We start from the raw sequence: 22,702 nt of genomic DNA on the forward strand, positions 1-22,702 counted from the left end.
AGGCAGGTGAGCGGCTGGAGCCAGCAGTCCTGGATTGTGAGAGGGAATGTCTGACTGCTGGTTTAGGCCCGATCCCTGTAAACCGGCAGTAGGACATCCTTTGAGAGGTCCCTGATTGGAGAGTGTTCAGGCAGGTCTGAGGAACACCCCTCCTCCCCCCCCCTCCCCCGCACGAATTTCGTGCACCGGGCCACTAGTTACTAGATAAGGATGTATCTTCAAAGGAGACTGAGATAAGAGGTAGGAGAAAACCAGGAAAAAGAAGGAAAATATTAGCAAAGGCAGCAGTGCTGTTAAAACATTGAAGTGTGAGCTATGGCTATGCCTTCTCCAACATGGACTGATAACAGACGTGGAGGGAAAATTCTTCTTTGTGCATTCTGTCTCAGCCTTAGTGATATTATAATCATACATTTTATCAGGTCTGCTATCTACCTGTGTTCTTTAGAATTCTCTCTATTTACTAGCCAGTCCTTGTTAACTGAATTGCTTGATGTAGTTAATATTACTTGTGTTAGCCCTAACCCAGTGGTCGGCAAACTCATTAGTCAACAGAGCCAAATATCAACAGTACAAGGATTGAAATTTCTTTTGAGAGCCAAATTTTTTAAACTTAAACTTCTTCTAACACCACTTCTTCAAAATAGACTCGCCCAGGCAGTGGTATTTTGTGGAAGAGCCACACTCAAGGGGCCAAAGAGCCACATGTGGCTTGCGAGCCGCAGTTTGCCGACCACGGCCCTAACCAGTTTGACTCAGTGGATAGAGCATCAGCCTGCAGACTCAAGGGTCCCAGGTTCGATTCTGGTCAAGGGCATGTACCTTGGTTGCGGGCACATCCCCAGTAGGGAGTGTGCAGGAGACAGCTGATCAATGTTTCTCTCTCATGATGTTTCTAACTCTATCACTCTCCCTTCCTCTCTGTAAAAAATCAATAAAATGTATTTTTAAAAAATACTACTTGTGTTAAACTTTTTTTTCAAACTTAGTGTGTGATTTCTTTCTCCTTATTGTATTCTGCACAGCAGAATATTCTGCTGTGCATCTTTTTTGGGAAAAGTGATGTCCTTTTCAGTGCTTTACATTAAGAACCATGATCTCATTCTGTCCCATTATTGTTAGTTTTTTATTCTTTTTTTTTTTTTTTTTTTTAAAGAGTGGCTATTTTTTTTTTTAATATATTTTATTGATATTTCACAGAGAGGAAGAGAGAGGGATAGAGAGCTAGAAACATCGATGGGGCTCTCTGTTTTTTGTTTTTTTATTGATCTATTTGTCTTTATGCCAATACCACTCTGAGTCTGTATATCAATGTCAAAAGGTCTTATCCCAGGAAAACAACAGGAAAAATGATCTGCAGGGAATTCTTATGTTTAACTGTAGAACTGAATTTAATGATGGGGGTAAGGGGTGACAGTAGTATGTACTTGTTATATGCTCTGACAATGTGGGTATATATAATACAATAATTCAGAATCTTAAGGAATATAGTTCAAATGAATCTTTCCTGAGGAAGCTATGAGAGAATAAATTTCAGACAACCAAGAAGAAATGGTTTAATACAGTGGTCGGCAAACTGCGGCTCGCGAGCCACATGAGGTTTGCCCCTCTGTTGACTAATGAGTTTGCCGACCACTGGGATAGGGGCTTAATCACAAGGAACAACGAGAGCCTATAATTATTGGAATTGAGAGTCTAGGTCAGTGGTCGGCAAACTCAGTCAACAGAGCGGCAAACTGCGGCTCGCGAGCCGCAGTTTGCCAACCAATGGTTTAATAGAATTATTGATTGCCTTATGGAAATTTACCTGGGAATTATTACTTTATAAGCAGATGCTGGGGGATGCAGTGCAGGGATGGTATGATGAGGAAAAAGCTAATTTCTATGTTGCTCATATTAGGAAGTTAAAGATAGTATCTAATGAAGAGAGGACTAAGGTTATATAAAGGTGTTAGTATAAAGATAACCATTAAGACAAAAAACTAAGCCTTTCTAGATTACAAAAGATATATGGAAGGGGGAAAAAGGGAACAAAGAAAATATGGTTAAATTATATATTTTCTTTATAACAGAATTGAGATCATATCAATAAATGGACTTTGGCCTATAAGAGAAAAAAATATTTTCGGGTGGGAGCAAAATCCAAATTTGTGCTCTATGCAGAAGATATCAGTACAAAATTGAAAGACTCAGAAAGGTGAAGAATAAGAGGTTATGCAAAGATAATACTAGAAAAATCAAATATAAAGAAAACAGGTTACTCCTTTGATGTTGCAAAAGGTAGAACTCAGGCCAGAAATGATTAAAGAGGGAGACACAAATAAGGCTACAAGCTGCAGTCTCAATGAAGATGTATGGATATTATGACCTCTTTGATTTTTAAAAACTATTTTAGGAGAGTCAATAAGACTTGGAAACATTAATAATATAAGACTTAAAATCTCTCTTAGTTGAAGATAGATCAAGTGGACAAAAGTTTTATAAGGCTGTTGAAGACCTAAATAATACAATCAAAAGGTGGATCTCACAGTTGTGTATTACATATGAAAGAATACACCTTCTTTGCAAATGCACATGTAGCATTGAAGAAAAATCATCAATTGTTGTAATATAAAGAAAACTCCCTGAAATTTACCTCCAAAATAGATACAATGTGTTTGTTTGTTTTTACTAAAAATTAGTTTAAAAAATTCATAACCCTGGCTGGTATGGCTGAGTTGGTTGAGCATCGTCCCATCCACTGAAAGGTCACTGGTTTAATAATTCCCTGCCAGGGCACATACCCAGGTTGTGTGTTTGTTCCCCAGTTGGGATGTGTGCTGGAGGCAGCCGGTCATTTATCTTTCTCTCTGTGTCTCTCTGTCTCTCTCTCTAGTCAATTAAACATTTTTTTTTTTTTTTTGAAAAGGCCCTTCCTTCTGGAAACAAACACATTGCCAAACAACTCTTGAATTGTGAAAATACAAACAAAACTGCTAGTTCCTTGACATGAAACATCAGAATCAATAGGTTTTAACAGGGGTCAGAAAACTTTTTGAAGAAAAGAACAGATAGTAAATTTTTTTTTAAATGGTTTTATTGATTTTAGAGGAAGGGTGAGGGAGAGAGATAGAAACATTGATGAGAGAGAGAGACTTGATGAGAGAGAGAGACTTATATTGGCTGCCTCCTGCACACCCCCTACTGGGGATCGAGGAGCCCGCAACCCGGACATATGTCTTGACCAGGAGTCAAACCAGCGACTCAGTGCAAGAGTTGATGCTCAACCACTGAGCTGCACTGGCCAGCCAATAGTAAATATTTTTACAGTTTGTGGACACTATGGCCTCTGTTGCAACTTTTGAACTCTTTTCCTGTAGCATGAAAGCAGTTATAGACAATCTTATCTATATTCTATATATATAAAAGACTAAGCGACCGTTACAACCAGAATGACCAGTTGCTATGACGCGCACTGCCAGGGGGCAGATGCTTAACGCAGGAGCTTCCCCCTGGTGGTCAGTGCGCTGCCACAGCCAACCTCCTGTGGCCGGCCAACACCCACCCCCCAGTTCCTCCCCACGGCCAGCCAACCTACCGTGGTCCCTACCCTGCTAGCTTCTCCCCCCAGCCGGCAGGCCCCGATTGGCCCTGATCACTGGCCAGGCCTAGGGACCCCACCCATGCACAAATTAGTGCATTGGGCCTCTAGTATATAAACAAGTGTGTATGGCTGTGTTCCAAAAAAACTTGATTTATAAAAACAGGTGGTGTGTTGGATATGGTTCATGGACTATATATAGTTTGTCAACCTCTGTGTTATAGCCAAAGCAATCATAAGAAAATCTGAACATCAAATGCTTATATCAGTGAAAATGAATATTAATGAATACTCAAAAAAAGTAGATAAACAACAAAGTAAACCAAAGAATGAAGAAGGAAAGGTAATGAATTTTAGATAACAGAAAAATAGTAGAATAAATACATCAAAATTTTGGTCCTTTGAAGTTTTTGTTTCTTTATCTCTCTTTTTGTTGTTCCACTTATTTATGCATTTATTGGTTGACTCATGTATGTGCCCTGACTGGGGATCAAACCCAAAATCTTGGCATATTGGGAGGATGCTCTAAACACCTGAGCTATCCAGCCAGGGCCCTTTGAAGTGTTTTTTTTTTTTTATCAAACAGACACACTATTAACTACCCTTTAAAAAGGAGAAGAAACCTTAAATACAGTGGCGAAGAAACCACCAAAACAGAAAATTAAAACATTCACAAAGATAACTTCATGAAAATGTATGCAAATAAGTTTGAAAATTGATGACAAAAGGATATTTTATAGGAAATCAGTTTGTCACAATTGACCCAAGTAAGATGCTCAGCCATATTGCCAGTAGGATGCAGAGTGATAGCTCTCCAATGGAACAAAATTTGGCAACATCTGGCAAAATTGCAATTGCATTTTCTCATTGATCCAGCAATCTTCAGTTTATTCCTAAAGATAGATTTGCAACAGTATAAAATTAGGTATGTGCAAAGTTGGTGCAGCATTGTTTGCAATAATGAAAAACTAGATTGAAGAGCAATAGACAGCTAGTGGGATAAATCCTATATAATAAAAGCCCAGCGACCGGAATGACTGCGGCCCCTCGCCCCAGCCGGCCCCGCCTCCCAGCGGGGACCCCCACCCTGATCCGGGGGCCCCCATCAGGGGAGGCCGGCCAGCCCCTCCCGTGCACTGAGCCTCTATCCTATATAATAAAAGGTTAATATGCAAATCGACCTAACAACAGAATGACCAGAACAACTGCTTAACCAGTCACTATGAGGTGCACTGACCACATCTGGGTCCCTTTTCCTGGCCGGCAGACTCCGATGGCCCATGGCAAATGGGGAACTGGGGGTGGGTGGCGGGGGATGCGGCACCAGGTCAAGGCCCCTGCCCCACCAGTTGCCCCACACACAGAGGGCAACCCATGGTGGGGGCAGGGCAGGTGAGCAGTTGGGAATGGCCAACCTCTTGGTCCCTTCCCCCAGCCGTCAGGCTCCGATCGCCCGATAGTGAACACCTTCACCAGACATCCCCCCTCCCCTTTATCAGACATTTACCCCCTGGGGCCTGCCTGGGGACTGTCACTGGGCTTGCTGGGGCCTGGATCTGGGCTGGAGCAGGGTCTGCCACTGACTGAGAACCTTCAGTCATCATGAAGGCGGCCGCGAGCATCAGGTAGTGTCACCAGAGACAGACCAACACTCACCACCTTCGCCGCGTCCCGTCTGCTCTAATCCTCCTGTTCTTCTACACGCATCTGCGAAAGTCTCCTCCTCTCTCCCGCCCCGCACTCACCGCTCACTCCGACCTTTGCTCCGCCTCCACACAGCAGTGACGTCAGGACTCCGTGTAACATCACTGGTTGCTAGACGCCAGTCGGGGCGGCCCTAGTGACCAGTTTACGGTAAATTAATTTTCATTCTGAGACAGAGCCTGGGGGCCCTTATTTTCGGGGGATGCCTTATATTTCACTCAGAAGGAAACCTGTAAGTAGGTCTTATTTTCGGAGGATGTCTTATTTTCGGGGAAACACGGTATATAATAAAAGCCTAATATGCTAAGTGACCAGTCAGCCATTCAACCAGTCTAAATGTAATATGCTAAGGCCACTCAACCGCTCGCTCTGACGTTCACTGACCACCAGGGTTCAGATGCTCCGACCAGTAGGTTAGATTGATGCTGGGGTCTTGCTGATGGGGACTGAACAAGATGGGCCGGACATGCCCTGGAGCCCTCCCACAGCCCCTCTCCAGCTGGCCAACCTCCCTTGTCCCTACACGGCTTCAGTCGTGCACCAGTGGGGTCCCTCAGCCTGGCCTGTGCCCTCTTGCAATCTGGGACCCCTTGGAGGATGTTGGAAAGCCAGTTTTGGCCTGATCCTGCAGGCCAGGCCGAGGGACCCCACCTGTGCCCGAATTCGTGCACCGGCCCTCCAGTATACTGTATTGTTTTGATAGCCTATTATTCATCCCATTGGTGACGGAGAGATTCCTACCCTAGGAATGGCGTAACACAGTGGTCGGCAAACACATTAGTCAGCAGAGCCATGGTTTGCGGCTCTGTTGACTAATGAGTTTGCCGACCACTGGCCTAATACAACACCCAACACTGGACAGATAAGATCAACAGCAGTTTATTAGTCACATATACTCACAACCCTCTTGGGGAGAACACTGAGTACCATGCAAGGCCACACAGACGTTGCACTTGTGGCAGAGTTAGCAACCAGGTTCTGTGGGAGGCAGTCTTTATATGTACTTTTATGAAAGTGGGATGCCCCCTAGAAGATGCAATTGGTTTTTTGAATAATTCTATAAGCTGGCAGAAAATAAAACCTGCTAGTCAGGGATAAACAGAAACTATCTGGTCCTGTTGATAAAGGAGGGATGTTTAGTTGGGGACCTTATCTGTGGAGTACAGGGGAGGAGAACCCGTGGTTATGCTCTGCTTGGCTCTCCAGTTTTACCAGAATTGAGCAGCACGTTATATTAAGTCTTACTTTTTAGACCTTACCACAATCTATTTATTTCTATTAGCCACAAAAGGTTTTTGGTTTTTTAAAATCATGAATACATTTTAAAAAAAATCAAACCTTTTCTGCATCTAACGAGGAGATAATGTTTTCCTTTAATATGTCGTATAGTGAATTCTAAGGATGATTTTCTAATAAAACGATTTTGCATTCCTAAGCAGAAGTCTACTTAGTGATGGTATATTCCCCTTTTTACATGCTGATGAATTTGTTTTGCTCCTTCTGGCAGAAGGAAGTGTCTGCTACCAAGGGCTTCCTCCCCTCTCCAGGCAGATCCTGGTGCCAGTTGCAGGGCTGCGTCTGCTGGTGGTCTGCACTTTCCTCCCTTCTCATCTCCCTGTTTATTCCTGTTTGCCCATCTTTAGATGTTTCAATGTGCAGGTCTCTCGGGTGTGCATCTGTGTTAAGCAGGGATTTCTTCATTGAGTTATAGTTGGTTAGCTTGTTGAAATTTTAGCGGGAGAAGACATGGTGCACCCTCATGCGGCATTCCTCTGACATCACTTGGTATACCTTTTTAATATAGTTTTTGATTTTTAAACCATGTAAATGTTTCACATATTCAAAAATAATTTTATGCCAAAATTAAAACAAAAACTCTAAAGCTACATGAACTAGTGAACCTGAAAAATATCAAATGATTACATAACAGCATATTGCGGAATTTTATTATCCAGTGTGACAGTTTATCTTTCAACGAATGCATCTTATTTGATCTTTAGCGATATTTCTCCTGGATTTAGAGTTCTGGCTATGTCAAGTATTGTCTTTTATCACTTGGAAGATGTCTTTCTATTGTCTTCTCACTCCCATCATTGCTGATTAGAAGTAGGCTATCAGTCTTACTTTTGTCTTTTTTGATGAGAACCCACCTTTTTTCCTGTAAGATTTTTCTTTTTATCACTCCCCCTCCCCCCTTTGGTTTTTGCAATTTTAGTGTTCTATATCTAGAAGTAGTTTCTTTTTGTATGACTTGGGATTCATTCATTCTGGCAAATTTGTAGGATTTCTCATTTCACTTCTACAAATTTGCACCCATTTTGTTTTATCTCAATTTATCCTTTTGAGACAATGATTAAGAACTTTCCTTTGAGGTTCTGCAGTCTGTTCCATGCTTTTAGGTCTCTGGATCTCTTCATCAGTTTATTTTGTTCATTAGATTCCACTTATGATTGAGATAATGTGATACTTGTCTTTCTCTGACTAACTTATTTTGCTTAGCATAGTACTCTTTAGGTCCCTCCAGGCTGTTTCAAAGAGTAAAGATCCTTCTTTTTACTGTTGTATAATATTCCATGGTACAAATGTAACACGGCTTTTTAATCCACTTGTCTACTGATAGGCACTTGGACTATTTCCATATCTTAGCTATTGTAAATTGTACTGCTATGAACATAGGGGTGCATACATTCTTTCTGATTGGTGTTTCAGGTTTCTTAGGATATATTCCTAGAAGTGAGATCACTGGGTCAAATGGCAGTTTCATATTTAATTTTTTGAGGGAACTACATACTGTTTTACATAGTGGCTGTACCAGTCTGCATTCCCACCAGCAGTGTACTAGGGTTCCCTTTTCTCCATATTCTGTCATTTGTTGATTTCTTGATGATAGCCATTATGACAGGTATAAATGTTACAGAAGACTGGAGAAAACCAAGCAACCCTTAGAGAGATTGGAGTTCCACTTTGTTACCATTACGTGTGGTCCCAGAGAAAAATGTCTTTCAAATTCTGGGCAAAGCAACAAGCAGAAGTTTCCTTTTTATTAAAGAGCCAGCCCTATTTGTGCTTAGTAGTTATCTCGCTGGAAGCTTGTGGCCTTGAAAACAACACTGTTCTATTCAATTAAATAAATACATCTGGCATAAGAGCACGGGAGTATCTAGTCTCTGGCCTACAAGGTCAGACAACTAAGTTTATCTTCCTTATTATTCAAGCAGGCTAGAAAGCAAAGTTATTTTTGCAGAATAAGGGTCTGTCTAAAAATAGCAGAGTTGACTTTACATAATAAGGGACTATCTAAATAGCAGAAAATTTCAAACAGTTTTACAAAATAGGGTTTAGCCTTCTCATAAGGTGATACCTCATTGTCATTTTAATTTGCAACTCTCTGATGATCAGTGACTTTGAGCATTTAAAAAATATGTCTATATATTATTGATTTTAGAGAAGAAGTGAGAGGGAGAGATGAAAACATCAATAATGGGAAACATCAATTAGCTGCCTCCTGCATACCACCAGTGGGGATGGAGGCCATAACCTATGCATGTGTCCTGATCGGGAATCACCCGTGACCTTCTGGTTCATAGGTCGACATTCAGCCACTGAGCCATGCCAGCTGTGGGTGCTTTGGGGTTTTTTTTTCATATGTCTCTTGGCCATCTGTATGTCTGCTCTGGAGAAGTGTCTATTTAGGTCATTTGCCCATTTTTAATTGGATTATTTGCCTTCCTTTTGTTAAGTTATATGAGTTCCATTTTTTTTTTTTTTCAACTGCCTGGGTCCTTCAACTCCCTTGTAGGTTCCCTTGTCTTGACTCTGAACATGTTATATGCCACTTTGTAATCTTCAGTATTTCCTTGAGGAGAAATGGTTGGAAACAATGGAGATTGAAAAGCTTTTACCAGTACAGCTGCTCTCTCAGTTCCTCCTCTCATATCTATGAGTTCCTTATATATTTTTGATATTAACCCTTTATCAGATGTATCATTGCCAAATATGTTCTCCCATACAGTGCACTCCCTTTGTTTTGTTGATGGTTTCTTTTGCTGTGAAGAAGCTTTTAATTTTGATGTCCCATTTGTTTATTTTCTCCTTAGTTTCCTTTGCCCTAGGACAGTGGTAGGCAAACTCATTAGTCAACAGAGCCAAATATCAACAGTACAATGATTGAAATTTCTTTTGAGAGCCAAATTTTTAAAACTTAAACTTCTTCTAACACCACTTCTTCAAAATAGACTCGCCCAGGCCGTGGTATTTTGTGGAAGAGCCACACTCAAGGGGCCAAAGAGCCGCAGTTTGCCGACCACTGCCCTAGGAGATGTATCTGTAAATATATTGCTACAGAGATGTCTGAGATTTTGCTGCTTATGGTTTCTTCTAAGATTTTTATGGTTTCACAACTTACATTTAAGTCTTTTATCCATTTTGAGTTTATTCTTGTGTATGGTGTAAGTTGGTGGTCTAGTTTCATTTTTTTGAATGTATCTATCCAATTTTCCCAACACCATTTATTGAAGAGATTCTTGACTCCATTGTATGATCTTGCCTTCTTTGTCAAATATTGAGTGTAATGGCTTGGGTAAATACCTGGGGTCTCTGTTCTGTTCCATTGATCTATATGCCTGTTCTTGTGCCATTATCAGGCTGTTTTGATTACGGTGGCATTGTAGTATAACTTGATACCTGGTATTGTGATCCCTCCAACTTTGTTCTTTCTCAAGATTGCTGAGGTATTCAGGGTCTTTTTTTTTTTTTTTATATATATATTTTAAAATATATTTTATTGACTTTTTACAGAGAGGAAAGGGAGAGGATAGATAGCTAGAAACATCGATGAGAGAGATACATCAATCAGCTGCCTCCTGCACACCCCCCACTGGGGATGTGCCCGCAACCAAGGTACATGCCCTTGACCGGAATCGAACCCGGGACCCTTCAGTCCACAGGCCGACGCTCTATCCACTGAGCCAAACCGGTTCCGGCTTCAGGGTCTTTTTTAGTGTCATATAAATGTTTTCATTTTTTTCTGAAAGTTTTTTGTTTCTTTCTTGATCTTTTTGGTAACCCATTCATTGTTTAATAACATGCTATTTAGCCTCCATGTTTTTGAATGTTTTTGGGTATTTTTACTGTAGTTGATTTCTAATTTCATTCCACTGTGATATGAGAAGATGCTTGATATGATTTTAATCTTCTTGAATTTGTAGAGACTTGTTTTGTGTCCTAACATGTGGTCTATCTTTGTGAATGATCCATGTGATGGCCTTCATTTTAAAGTCTGTTTTGTCGATATGAGTATTGCTACTCCAGCTTTTTTTTTTCTTTTCCATTTGCATGGAATTTTTTTTTCCTCCCTTCACTCTCATCCTGTGTGTGTCTTTTGTTTTGAGGTGGTCTCTTGTAGACAGCATATAGTTGGGTCATGTTTCTGTATCCATTTAGCTACCCTACACCTTTTGATTAGAGCATTTTATTTGACTGTCTATTTTGAATGATAGCCTTGCTAGATATAGTAATCTTGGTCTCACATCTTCACTTTCCATTACCTTGAGTACTTCATGCCATTCCCTTCTGACCTGTAGAGTTTCTGATGAGAAATCAGGTGTCAGCCTTATGGGAACTCCTTTGTAGGTAACAGTTTTCTTTTTACTTGCTGCCTTTAACCAGTTAACTGCCACGCGTCCAAAATGGAAACCATCCGCTCATGCCACGATATTTTGAATTTATTTAAAAAGAAATCAATTTGCAATGAATATTATAAAAATAAATATATTACTCACAATTCAGGTGTTCTTGAATATTTTCCGTTGAAAATTCTCACAGAAAATGATTTTTAAAGTGCCATTAGACACATGGCATACAAAGAATTAAGATTCTCTCTTTGTCTTTAATTTTTGGCATTTTAATTATGATGTGTCTAGGCATGGGCCTGTTTGGGTTCTTCTTGTTTGGGATTCTCTGTGCCTCCTGAACTTGTGTGACTTTTTCCTTTACCAGGTTAGGGAAATTATCTGACTAATCAGATCAGGCAGAGACTCAAAGCCTCCGGAGACTGCCTCTGCTTATAGACTGATAGGTTTCTAACTTTAATTGCCCCTTAGGTGTGGGGAGAGGTTTTTTCCAACAGAGTGGGGCAGTTGCTACTGTCTGGTGGCTAATTGTTATTTTTAATCTCTTAAGTGGCCTTAGGGCAAGATGTTTTCTAGTAAGGTGTGTCGATTGTTTTCCCCCCAGGCAAGGCAAATGTCTATGTGGGAAAGATGTCCTCTGCTGTGTGAGGGAATGACTTAGCCCAGGGGACTTGGGGTGTCTGCCTTCTAAGCTCTATCCCCGGAGTCCCCAATCCTGACTTCTGCTGTCACAGCTCCAGTCCACTTCACCTTCCCTCTGCTGGAGCACAAGGTGGGTGGCTCCATAGGGACTTTTGTGGGTTGGCCTTTTAAGAGTGTGCCTGAATTTTCAGCTGTCACTCCCTGGCAGAGATCACCCTGCTGCTTTACACAGCCAGATGTTATGTGGGTACCCTTCTCAGTTCTGGTGTTCTCTGCTGGGGGGGCCCAGCTTAGGAATTAGACTCCAGAGTTCTCTTTGGCAACCCCCCACAGCTTAGATATCTCTCCGGGACTTCTGTTGCTGTCTATGGGCACCCGGCCAGGCCAGCCCTTTTGTGCGCTTCCACCCCTCCTAGTCTCTATGTGGTCTCCACTTTCCGTCCTTGGGTATCAGGGTTCTCTCCTGCAAGTTTTCTGTTGATTATTCAGGAAGTTTTTCCTGTATTTTAGTTGTAATTCTAGTTTGTTCCTGGGAGCATGTCTGTACAGCACTCACTTACTCTGCTTCCATTTTTAATCCATAAGTAACTTTTGAAATGAGCTTTTTCTCCCCACGCAGAATGATGCCTTTAAGATCCACCCAATTTGTTGCACATATCAGTAGTAGTTTCCCCTCTGTTGCTGACTAGTATTCCATGGTATGCATGTACCACAGTTTATTTGACCATTAAGTTATTTAAGAAGATCTGTTTTAAGTTTTGTGCTTCTTAGAGCACAGGTCCTTCTCTGCTAGGGGCTGTACCCCCGTGGACACCAGGTATTAGACAAAGAAGACGTGAGTAGTCATAGGTGTATAGAGAGTCTTTATTATAGACCATGTAGCCATACTAAGCAGCCGTGCACTGGCTGGTCAACAACACATCTTTATACTAACTTAGACAAGAGAAGCTTCTTGCCAAATAGTGACATCAATGTTTGGGTTATAGAAAGGTACACTTGCGCATTGTGTACAGTACAATCGTTGTGTCCTTGCTAAGATTGGCCTTGAACATCCTGATTAGAGTTTCTAATGCTCAGATTGGCCTTGAACATCCAGCGTACTCTGGACAGGGCCCCCACACTCAAATTGGCCTTGGACATCCGGCATTTTTTGATTAGGGTTCCCACAGTGCTCTTATGAATAGCACTGAATTAAAGACGTTTGTGTTCAGATTTGTGAACCTCAGTTTATTCTCTGGGATGTCCAGGAGTGATATTGCTGATTCATATGATAAATGTTAATGTTTTGTGTTTTCAAAAATTGCCAATCTGTTTTTCAGAGTGGCTCTTCATTTTATACTCCCACTGGAAATATTTGAAAGATCCAATGTCTCCAAATTTTTGCCAGCATTTGGTATTGTCATTACTTAAAAAAAAATGTTTTTATTGATTTTTAGAAAGAGAGGGGAAGGGAGAGGGATAGAGAGATAGAAACATCAATAAGATAGGAATGTCATCGACCTGCTGTCTCCTGAATGACCCCTATTGGGGATTGGGCCCATAACTGGCACAGTGCCTTGATGGGGAATCAAACCAGCTACTTCTTGGTTCCTGGGTCAATGCTTAACCACTGAACCACACTGGCCAGGCTGTTACTATTTTTTTGTTGTTGTTGTTTTAGCTGTTATTTTAGATATGCATTGGTATCTCATCATGATCTTAGTTTGCATTTGCCTGATAGCTAGTGATGTGGAACATCTTATGTGCTTATTTGCCATAAGTATATCATCAGTGAAATGTCTCTTCATGTCTTTTGTCCATTTTCTAATTGGGGTTTTTTATTTTGAGTTTGAGAGTTCTTTATTTCTTGTAGATATATACCCTTTGTCAGACCTGCATTTTGCAAATATTTTCTCTTAGTGTGTAACTTGTTTTTTCATCCTCTTTACAAATCTTTTTCAGAGCACAAATTTTAAATTTTGATGAAATCAAATACTATCTAATAAAGAGGGAATATGCAAATTGACCATCACACTGTAACAAATGGCTGCGCCCATAGAAGGCAGGGATTCCGTAATACAAGATGGATGCACCCACAGCAGAGGCGGGGATCCCGTAACACAAGATGGCTGCGCCCACAGCGGACGCCGAGTTCCCGTAATGAGCCTTAACCAGCAATCAGCAGGGACCTGAGGCTGTGCCTCCTGCCTGGTGGGGCTTGACAGGGGACCTTAAGCTATGCCCCCCACCCCGGCGCCAGGCAGGGGGACTCAGGCTGTGCCTGGTAGGGCTTGACGGGGGACTTCAGGGCATGTCCCCCGCCCAGGCACTGGGCCAGGGGACCTTAGGCCGTGCCCCCTGCCCCGGCGCCAGGCCAGGCAGCCTGAGGCCTTGCCCCCCACCTGGCGGGGCTTGACAGGGGTGGGGCCAGCCGGGTCTGGGTCTCGCACGATTTTGAGGTGCATGTGGGTGGGCGGGGACTTGACTCTGTTTCCTGTGGTGTGCCCCAGACTTTGACAGGAGGAAGATTTTCATAAACATTTTACTAATTTTCTTTCATCTCTGACACTTCTATTATAGAGAAAGGGTAAATAGCAATATTAAAATATTACAATGAAATCTTGTTTAAGCTATAGATCAATTTGGGGAGACTTAACATCTTTACTACACTGAGTCTTCCAACCCATGAACACAGTATATTATCAGCACTTTTTTGTTGTTGTTAATACTCACCTGAGGATATTTTTCCATTGATTTTTAGAGAATGGAAGAGATGGATAAGAGAGAGAGAGAGAAACTTCAATGTGAGAGAGACATATTGATTGGTTGCCCCCCTGCATGCATGCCAACCAGGGCTGGGGATTGAACCTGCAGTCGAGGTACATGCTCGTGACTGGAATTGAACCCAGGACCCTTCAATCTTCAGGTCAACACTCTATCCACTGATACAAACTGGCTAGGGCAGTGGTCGGCAAACTGTGGCTCACGAGCCACATGCGGCTCGCGAGCCGCGGTTTGCCGCTCTGTTGGCTAATGAGTTTGCCGACCACTGCTGTAAGGCATTACCCTTACCCAGAAGATTTGACTTCAGGTAAAAGACATTAGTACATTATTAAAATGTTTTTTAAGTGTTTTTCCCTAAGGCAGTGGTGTCAAACTCATTAGTCAACAGAGCAGCAAACCGCTGGGCTAGGGCAAGTATATTATCAGCATTTTGTACTTGTCAGCATAAAGATACTTTTACATCTCTGTCAAAAATCAGGTGGCCCTGCTTGTGTGTGTGTCTACATTTCAGGTCTGTTTTGTCTGTTTTGTTTTATTCATCTATGTGTCTATCCCTCCCCCTCCCTTGGTCAATATCAGACATTCTTGATTATCATAGCTATTCGTAGCTATGTAAGTTTTGAAATTGGATAGAGTGATTTCTCTACTTTATTCTTCTTTTCCATATTGATTTAGTTATGCATTTGCCTTTCTATATAAGTCTTAAGGTAATGTGTAAATTTACAAAAAAAAAAATGTTGCTGGGATTATATTAGGAATTGTGTTAAACTTGTAGATCATATTAAGGAGAATTGACATTTTTGCTATATTTATTACCCCTATCCATGAACACTGTGTTTCTCCACTTATTTAGATATTCTTTGATTTCTTTTATCAGTATTTTGTAGTTTTCAGCATATAAATCCTAAACATGTTTGTTAGTTTTGCACTTAAGTTGTTTAGAACCAACTGCCATATACTTATAGGGGTATTCAAGTTAATTTCATATTGGGTAAGTTGTGGTAGTTTGTGCTTTTTGAGGAATTGGTTCATTACATTGTTACATTTATATGAGTCATGTTCTTAGTATTCCCCTATTCTTTTTTTTTAAACGTTTTTTTTTTTTTTTAAATATATTTTATTGATTTTTTACAGAGAAGAAGGGAGAGGGATAGAGAGTTAGAAACATCAATCAGCTGCCTCCTGCACACCTCCCACTGGGGATGTGCCTGCAACCAAGGCACGTGCCCTTGACCGGAATCGAACCTGGGACCCTTCAGTCCGCAGGCCGACGCTCCATCCACTGAGCCAAACTGGTTTCGGCTCCCCTATTCTTTTTATGTCCCTTGGTCTGTAGTGATATTCTCTCTTTCATTCCTTCTTGGTCATTTATATCTTCTTTATCTTGTCAATCTTGCTGGAAGCTAGTTAAGTTTATTGACTTATTCAAATAACCAGTTTGTGTTTCATTGACTTTCCAGTTTCAGTTCCAATGATTTCTGCTCTTATATTTATTATTTTCTGCCTCTGTGACACCTGGAGCAGCGGGACAGCCTTCTCCATACTATGGAAGGCATGAAAGTTCAGGCTCCCCCTAGGCGTCTGTTGATACATCCCTGGCTGGTTAGGGGTATGGGTGCCTATTGACTGCTTTCCATGTGTCTTTTTTCATTGACACCTTTAAGGAGTGGGCACATGGGCAGGGAAAGGAGGTTACTGGTAGGCAGTAATAAAAGTCCTGACTATAGGCCGCCTCTGATGCCAGCACAGCATAGAGGTGGAAGAGTATCTCATTACCATGCTGGAGGTGCAAGTTCAGGCTCCTGTAACGAAACTGAATGAAGGTGTGTGCCTGCCCAATGTGCAGCAGAGCCAAACACTGAATATTGAGGTTTCCAGTGGAGAAATTAGAGCTATTTATTTGCAGGGTGCCAAGGAAAGGAAATGGGAAGCTATCACTTCTTTCAATCAAGGGTTTCTAAAGGCAAAGATTGAGGGTCAGGGAATCACAGAGGTGAAGTTGATTGATTAACTCTTGTGCAAGCTTCAGTGGTTTTCTCTAGTCTGATTAATTTAGTTTCTGATGTCATCTTGTCTGGAGCCTTAGAACTGTGTGCAGGTAATCTAAACAGGTTGCGGAACCAAGATTCTGCAAAATATCTCATGATTGTGCATCAGTGATATAATCTTCAAAGCAAAGGACAGAAACTGAACATTTTGTGAACTTTGTTATTGTTTAAGCTGTCAATTGCTTTATACTTAACTAGCTATATTTATGTTATCTCAAGCAAAGTATACTTTTAAACATTTTTTTTCTTGGAACTTGCTTTATAGCAGTCCTCTAGGACCTGACTAACATACTTTTTAGATCTTTGACTATAAACTATGTGACAACCAAAGCAATTGAAACATTTAAATAAAGCCTATCTATACCTACATCTCTAGACTCCTATATAGTACCTAAACATATTTACTATTAACTGTTGGATTCATTCATATGGTCTCCAATGAGACTGCAAGGGGCCTCATTACAACCTAATGGGGATCAAAGCCTCAGCTCTCACCAGAGCTCTCTGACATGCCCAGCAGGGGATAGTTAGGGGCACCCTGTTTTTGTTTGGCCAAGGTGGAAGTCTAGACATCCCATCAGTCTCTGATAGTGGGAAAGGGGAGTGCATCTGCCCCCCGCTCCCCATCGGCTGGAGTAGAGCAGTTACTATCTAAAAGTTTTCTGTTTTGTTAGGCTACCCTTTTCCTGGTCCTTTGGATCAGTGGTGGGCAAACTCATTAGTCAACAGAGCGGCAAAACGGGGCCCGCGAGCCCTGTTTGCCGACCACTGCTTTGGCTAGAGGAAGCATGCTTCTGTGAGCATTTTTGTTGTTGTTTTATACCAGTTAGTGTTTTGGGTATGGTGGCTTCAGCAACACCCACTTTATTATATAAGGCTAAAAGAAAACCTAGGTTCCTTAGGTTCTGAGGCCTCTAGCTGGTCTGCCACCTTTTCCCTACCTTGTTTTATATAGAATGTCTAGGGCAGTAGCCGGCAAACTGTGGCTTGCGAGCCACATGCGGCTCGCAAGCCGCGGTTTGCCGCTCTGTTGACTAATGAGTTTGCTGACCACTGGTCTAGGGTTTTAGCCATATTTATCTGGAGAAATAGGAAAAATGTGTTTATGCCATCTTTCTCCTCTGCAAAATGCATTGTCACATATTTATAGATTTTAATTATATGTGTTGGATAGATCTCTCAGTTTGGAGCCTGTTTTTTCATTTTCTTCATAGCAATCTTTTGACTAGTTGTAGTTCTTAATTAATTTCAATGAAAAATTCTATTGAAATTCCTGTTTGGATTGTTATTAAAACTGAATTGAATCTGTAGATATGTTTGGGGAAATTTGCCATCTTTAACATATTGGACTTTTTTTTTTATTATTATTACTTAAATGTATTTTAAGGTTTTAAAATATAGCTTGACATTTTTCTCCAATGGCCTTATACATTTTTAAAAATGTATCCCGCCGAAACCGGTTTGGCTCAGTGGATAGAGCGTCGGCCTGCGGACTGAAGGGTCCCGGGTTCGATTCCGGTCAAGGGCATGTACCTTGTTTGTGGGCACATCCTCAGTGGGAGGTGTGCAGGAGGCAGCTGATCGATGTTTCTCTCTCATCGATGTTTCTAGCTCTCTATCCCTCTCCCTTCTTCTCTGTGAAATATCAATAAAATATATTTAAAAAAAAATGTATCCCTAAGTACTTAACAGACTTCTATTGTTACTGTAAAATGGATTTTAAATTTTTAAAAATGTGTTTATTGCTTGTATATACAAATAAAATTGACCTTTGGATTGTTTTATGCTCATTCTTATGCATTTTATTTTGCAAAACTATATCTGAGAACCTTATTGCAGTCTCCTTGGTACAAATTACAGCATCAAGTTTATATTACATATATAAAAATTTAACTACAAATTTAGATTTTAACTCATTCATAATATTTATTGTCTTATCAAGCACTTTAAGAAACTAGAGGCCCGATGCACGAAGATTCGTGCAAGAATGGGCCTTCCTTCCCCTGGCTGCCAGCCCCGCCTTCGATCCGGCCCGGAGCCGCCTTTCTGCCTTAGCTCTGGCCTGGAGCCGCCTTTCCGCCATCCCACTCTGCCCAGAGGCCCGGAGCTGCTGGGGCGGTGCAGAAGGCTTGCATCGTCACCATGGCATGACACAAGTGTCCTGCCCTGCCCCCGGCTGCTCGGGGACTGCATATGCAAATTAACCTGCCATCTTAGTTGGGTTAGTTTGCATACTCCTGATTAGCTGGTGGGCATCGCGAAGGTATGGTCAATTTGCATCTTTCTCTTTTATTAGTGTAGATCAGTGGTTCTCAACCTTTTTAATGCTGCAACCCTTTAATACAGTTCCCCATGTGGTGACCTCCAACCATAAAATTATTTTCGTTGCTACTTCATAACTGTAATTTTGCTACTGTTATGAATCGTAATGTAAATACCTGTGTTTTCCGATGGTCTTAGGAGACCCTGCTAGCGGTTCTCAACCTGTCCACAAAATTACAGTTATGAAGTAGCAATGAAAATAATTTTATGGTTGGGGGTCACCACAACATGGGGAACTGTATTAAAGGGTTGCGGCATTATAAAGGTTGGGAACCACTGGTGTAGATGATTCCTTTTCTCCCTTAAAGGAACATTATTTGCACTTATTAAAGGGAAATAGATTAGTGTTTCCTCATCTCCCAAGGAGATTTTAAACAAAACAAGTATGTCTGTGCTCCACTTTCACAAATCCTGATTCTATAGGTCCAGAGCGAACCACAGCTCTCTGTTCTTTTAGTAATCTCCCACGTACTTCTGCATATTCCTATCTGAAAACCACTGTTAGAGAAGTTGCTAAACAAGAAAAAGAGTAGTCCATAGGGATGTTTATTTGGAGGACTAACTCATTTAAAATTATGGGGACTAGGTGTGGGATATGTATAGACACACACATATAAAATCCATATATGTACATAAACTGAATTGCTTTGTGTTAAGTAGCAGCAGGTCTGAATTTGAAGAGCATGAACATTATAAAAGAACCTATTCCCAGTTTGGATGAGATTGGTTGGTTTTAGTGCTTAGTAGATTTGTATTAAAACTTAAAAATATGAGCTCATGGATGTAGAGAAACAAATTGGTGTTTGCCTGAGGAAGGGTTGGGGGTGAATGAAATGGGTGAAGAGTCATAAGGTACAGATTTCTAGTTATAAAGTGAATGCCATGGGAACATAATGTACAGTATGGTGACTGTAGGTAATAATATAATGTATTGCATATTTGAAAGTAGCTAGGAAAGTGGATCTTGAAAGTTCTTACCACAAGAAAACAATTTTGTCACTGCATGGTGATGGATGTTAACTGAACTTATTTTGGTGATTATTTTACAGTACATACAGATATCAAGTCATATTGTTGTACACTTGAAAGTAATATAATGTTATGTCAGTTATACCTCAATTTTTTTTCTTTTTCAGTGGGAGTCATTCGATGTCCAGTTTGCAGCCAAGAATGTGCAGAGCGACACATCATAGATAATTTTTTTGTGAAGGATACTACTGAGGTTCCCAGTAGTACAGTAGAAAAGTCTAATCAGGTGAGTGTATTAAGTCTTGAATCTTGTGCCTCCTCTTTTTTTATTTTTAAATATATTTTTATTGATTCAGAGAGGGAGAGGGAGAGAGGGATACAAACATCAGTGATGAAAGAGAATCATTCATTGGCTGCCTCCTGCATGCCCTCTACTGGGGATCGTGCCCACAACTTGGGCATGTGTCCTGATGGGGAATTGAACCAGGATCTCCTGGTTCATAGGTGACACTCAACCACTGAGCTACACCAGCCGGGCCTTTTGCCTTCTCTTAATGAGGCAGCCAGAAATGTTGGAGGACTTGAAAATAAAAGGTGTCAAACATTAGAGCATTATATCTATGAAATAATAATACTATTTTAAAGGTATATATGTATATGAAGAATAATGACTAATTCATCTGAAGGAATAAAATAGTGCCAATCTAGAAGCTCTGATGACACTTCTATCTTACCTATCCTGGCAGAGAAAACCTTTATTCTATATTTGACATTATTTAATTTCATTTCTTTGTAATTTTAATCTGTATTGACAATTAGATATTTTATTTTAAGCCTCCCCTTTAAAAATTTTTTCTGTTTTAATTATAAGCTCTATGATGATATATATGAAAATTTCATGTCTTTGATCCAGTACAGTTTCTACATTTTAAGAAAGTCTTCTTTCCTACATGGTATTTCTTTGAAAGCCTCATTTGGTGGCATTGTCCAAGGTATTACATTTAGAGGTCCAATGGTGTTTTTCTTTTTTCCTTATTTCCATAAACCCACATGTAGAACATTTCTGTTGGCCTCTTATATCTAAATGTCAGGTTCCTAGTGGATGTACTCTAGCGGAGGTGAGCTATAATTCTGCAGTATGTGCTAAATTTAAGTGTAGTGTATTAGTCTTATTTTTGGATCATGAATCATTGATAGTTTCTCTAGGCAGTTTTCTTCAATTTGGAACAGAAGATCTCTGAAGGAACTGAATCGGAGTATAAAAAAATGATTGTTAATCTAAAATGTAAAAATCTAAAAAGTAATATTTAGGACTTCATTAATCACACAGCTAAGTTTCTGTACTTTCGTTTTCAGTGTTTTTTTTTTCCATTGGGAACTAAAGGAACTTATGGTTCACTTTAAATGAATATGACCACTACTAGTTAAAATAACTCTTTTTGTTTAAAAAATATCTACAACTCTTCCTAATGTGAACTTTCATCAAGGTCAAAACAGGGTTTGGTGCAGAGAATAAACTTTTCTAATTGTTGTGAAATCAGCTTTAAGGAATGGAATAATAGTTATGTGAGCTACAGTGTCTAGCCCCACTGAAAGTTCCCTTCTGAATACTACTGACTTTGTTTCTATTGTCTAGAGTGCCTTATCACTTTGCTTTATATATGATAATATTTTCAGATGTATTTTGTTATTCTGTCACACATCAATTACAATTTAGGTGAACTCTAGTAGTACATGTGAATGATCAACCCAGAAAATTAAAAAACAAAGCAGCATAAATAATCAACAGGGTAGAGAAATGATAAGACATGAAATTATGATAAGAGGTGAGAATTGAAGGAATTCACATCTAAAGGACAATTTTAAGAGGCTGTTTTATGTCTCTTTATAATCAGTTTTCAGTGTTTATTTACTGTGCTGCTATTACAAAAACATAAAATAAGTTATAATCAATTAAACTAGAGATAGAGTCTAATAGACATCTTCAATGTTAAGTAAGTGGAGGTGGGAAAAGTATTAAGTTTGGTTCAAAGAATAAGATGCTTGTAGGGATATTTTTGGGAATAAAGACTTAGGGGGTAGGAAGCAGTAGGTGAGAGGTGTAGAGCTGAACTAGCATGGTGGTGATAAGGAAAGGAAGGGATAAGTTATAGTCCACTCAGGACTTGATAATACCTGATTGCATGTGGAAGATGAGAGAGGCCCCACTGCCAAGATGGTGGTTCCTTTCAACAAATAAAGAGAGCAGGGAAGTAGGCAGAGGTGTAGAGAATTGGTTTTGAATGTGGTAAGTTTATCTATAAGATAGAAATGTCTTCTGTGGTCACACTGGAGCTCTGAAGAGTTTATAGCTAGACATAAAGTTTGAAAAACTTTTGTGATGGATAATTTCAAGCATTCCCCAAAATTGACAGTTTAGCATAACAGACTCCCATGTACCCATTAGCTCAATTTTCTACAACTCTTGTTTTATATAAAATAACCCTGAAACCCCCCCCCCCCCCCCACACACACACGCACTAGATTATGTTGAAGTTAATTCCAGGTTTCATATAATCTAATCCATAAATATTTCAGTATTTATTACTATGGAAAAAATATTTTTTTAAAAACATAATCACCGTATTAATTTATATGTAAAATTTATAGTAATTCCTTAATATTATCAAACATTCAGACACTGATCAAATATCTCTATTTGTTGCAGTTTCTTTTTTTAAACAGTAGCTTGTTTATATAAGGATCTAATAATGCCTACACAATGCATTTGGTTGATTTATCTAAAAAATATCTTTAATATAATCTCACATTACCCCTTTGCCTCACTGGCTTTCTTTTTTCTCTCTTCTAACATATTTCTTTGATAAACTGGGTTGTTAGTTCAGTACAGTTAGTCCTATTCTGAATTTTGCTGACCATTTCCATGAAGTCATTTAATGTGCTTTTCTCTCTTTTGTATTTTGTATAAACTGGAAATAAAAATGTAGAGGCTAGGTAAGATTCTGGTCCCATTGGATGCAGGGGTGGAGGGGTGAGGGGGCGTG

The 22,702-nt window shown here is 40.2% G+C and overlaps 1 protein-coding gene across 2 annotated transcripts in view; it reads left to right on the forward strand.

Moving 5' to 3' along the window:
- Nucleotides 1-22,702, forward strand: part of TRIM24 (tripartite motif containing 24) — a 110,067-nt gene that overhangs the window by 17,013 nt on the left and 70,352 nt on the right. For both annotated transcript variants that reach the window (XM_080664852.1, XM_080664853.1), the window contains exon 2: nt 19,826-19,944. In XM_080664852.1, the coding sequence (XP_080520978.1) occupies nt 19,826-19,944 (119 nt within the window). The remainder of the gene's footprint in view (nt 1-19,825; nt 19,945-22,702) is intronic.

The sequence above is a fragment of the Plecotus auritus genome, assembly GCF_963455305.1.
Source record: "Plecotus auritus genome assembly, chromosome: 4".
NCBI classification, from domain to species: domain Eukaryota; kingdom Metazoa; phylum Chordata; class Mammalia; order Chiroptera; family Vespertilionidae; genus Plecotus; species Plecotus auritus.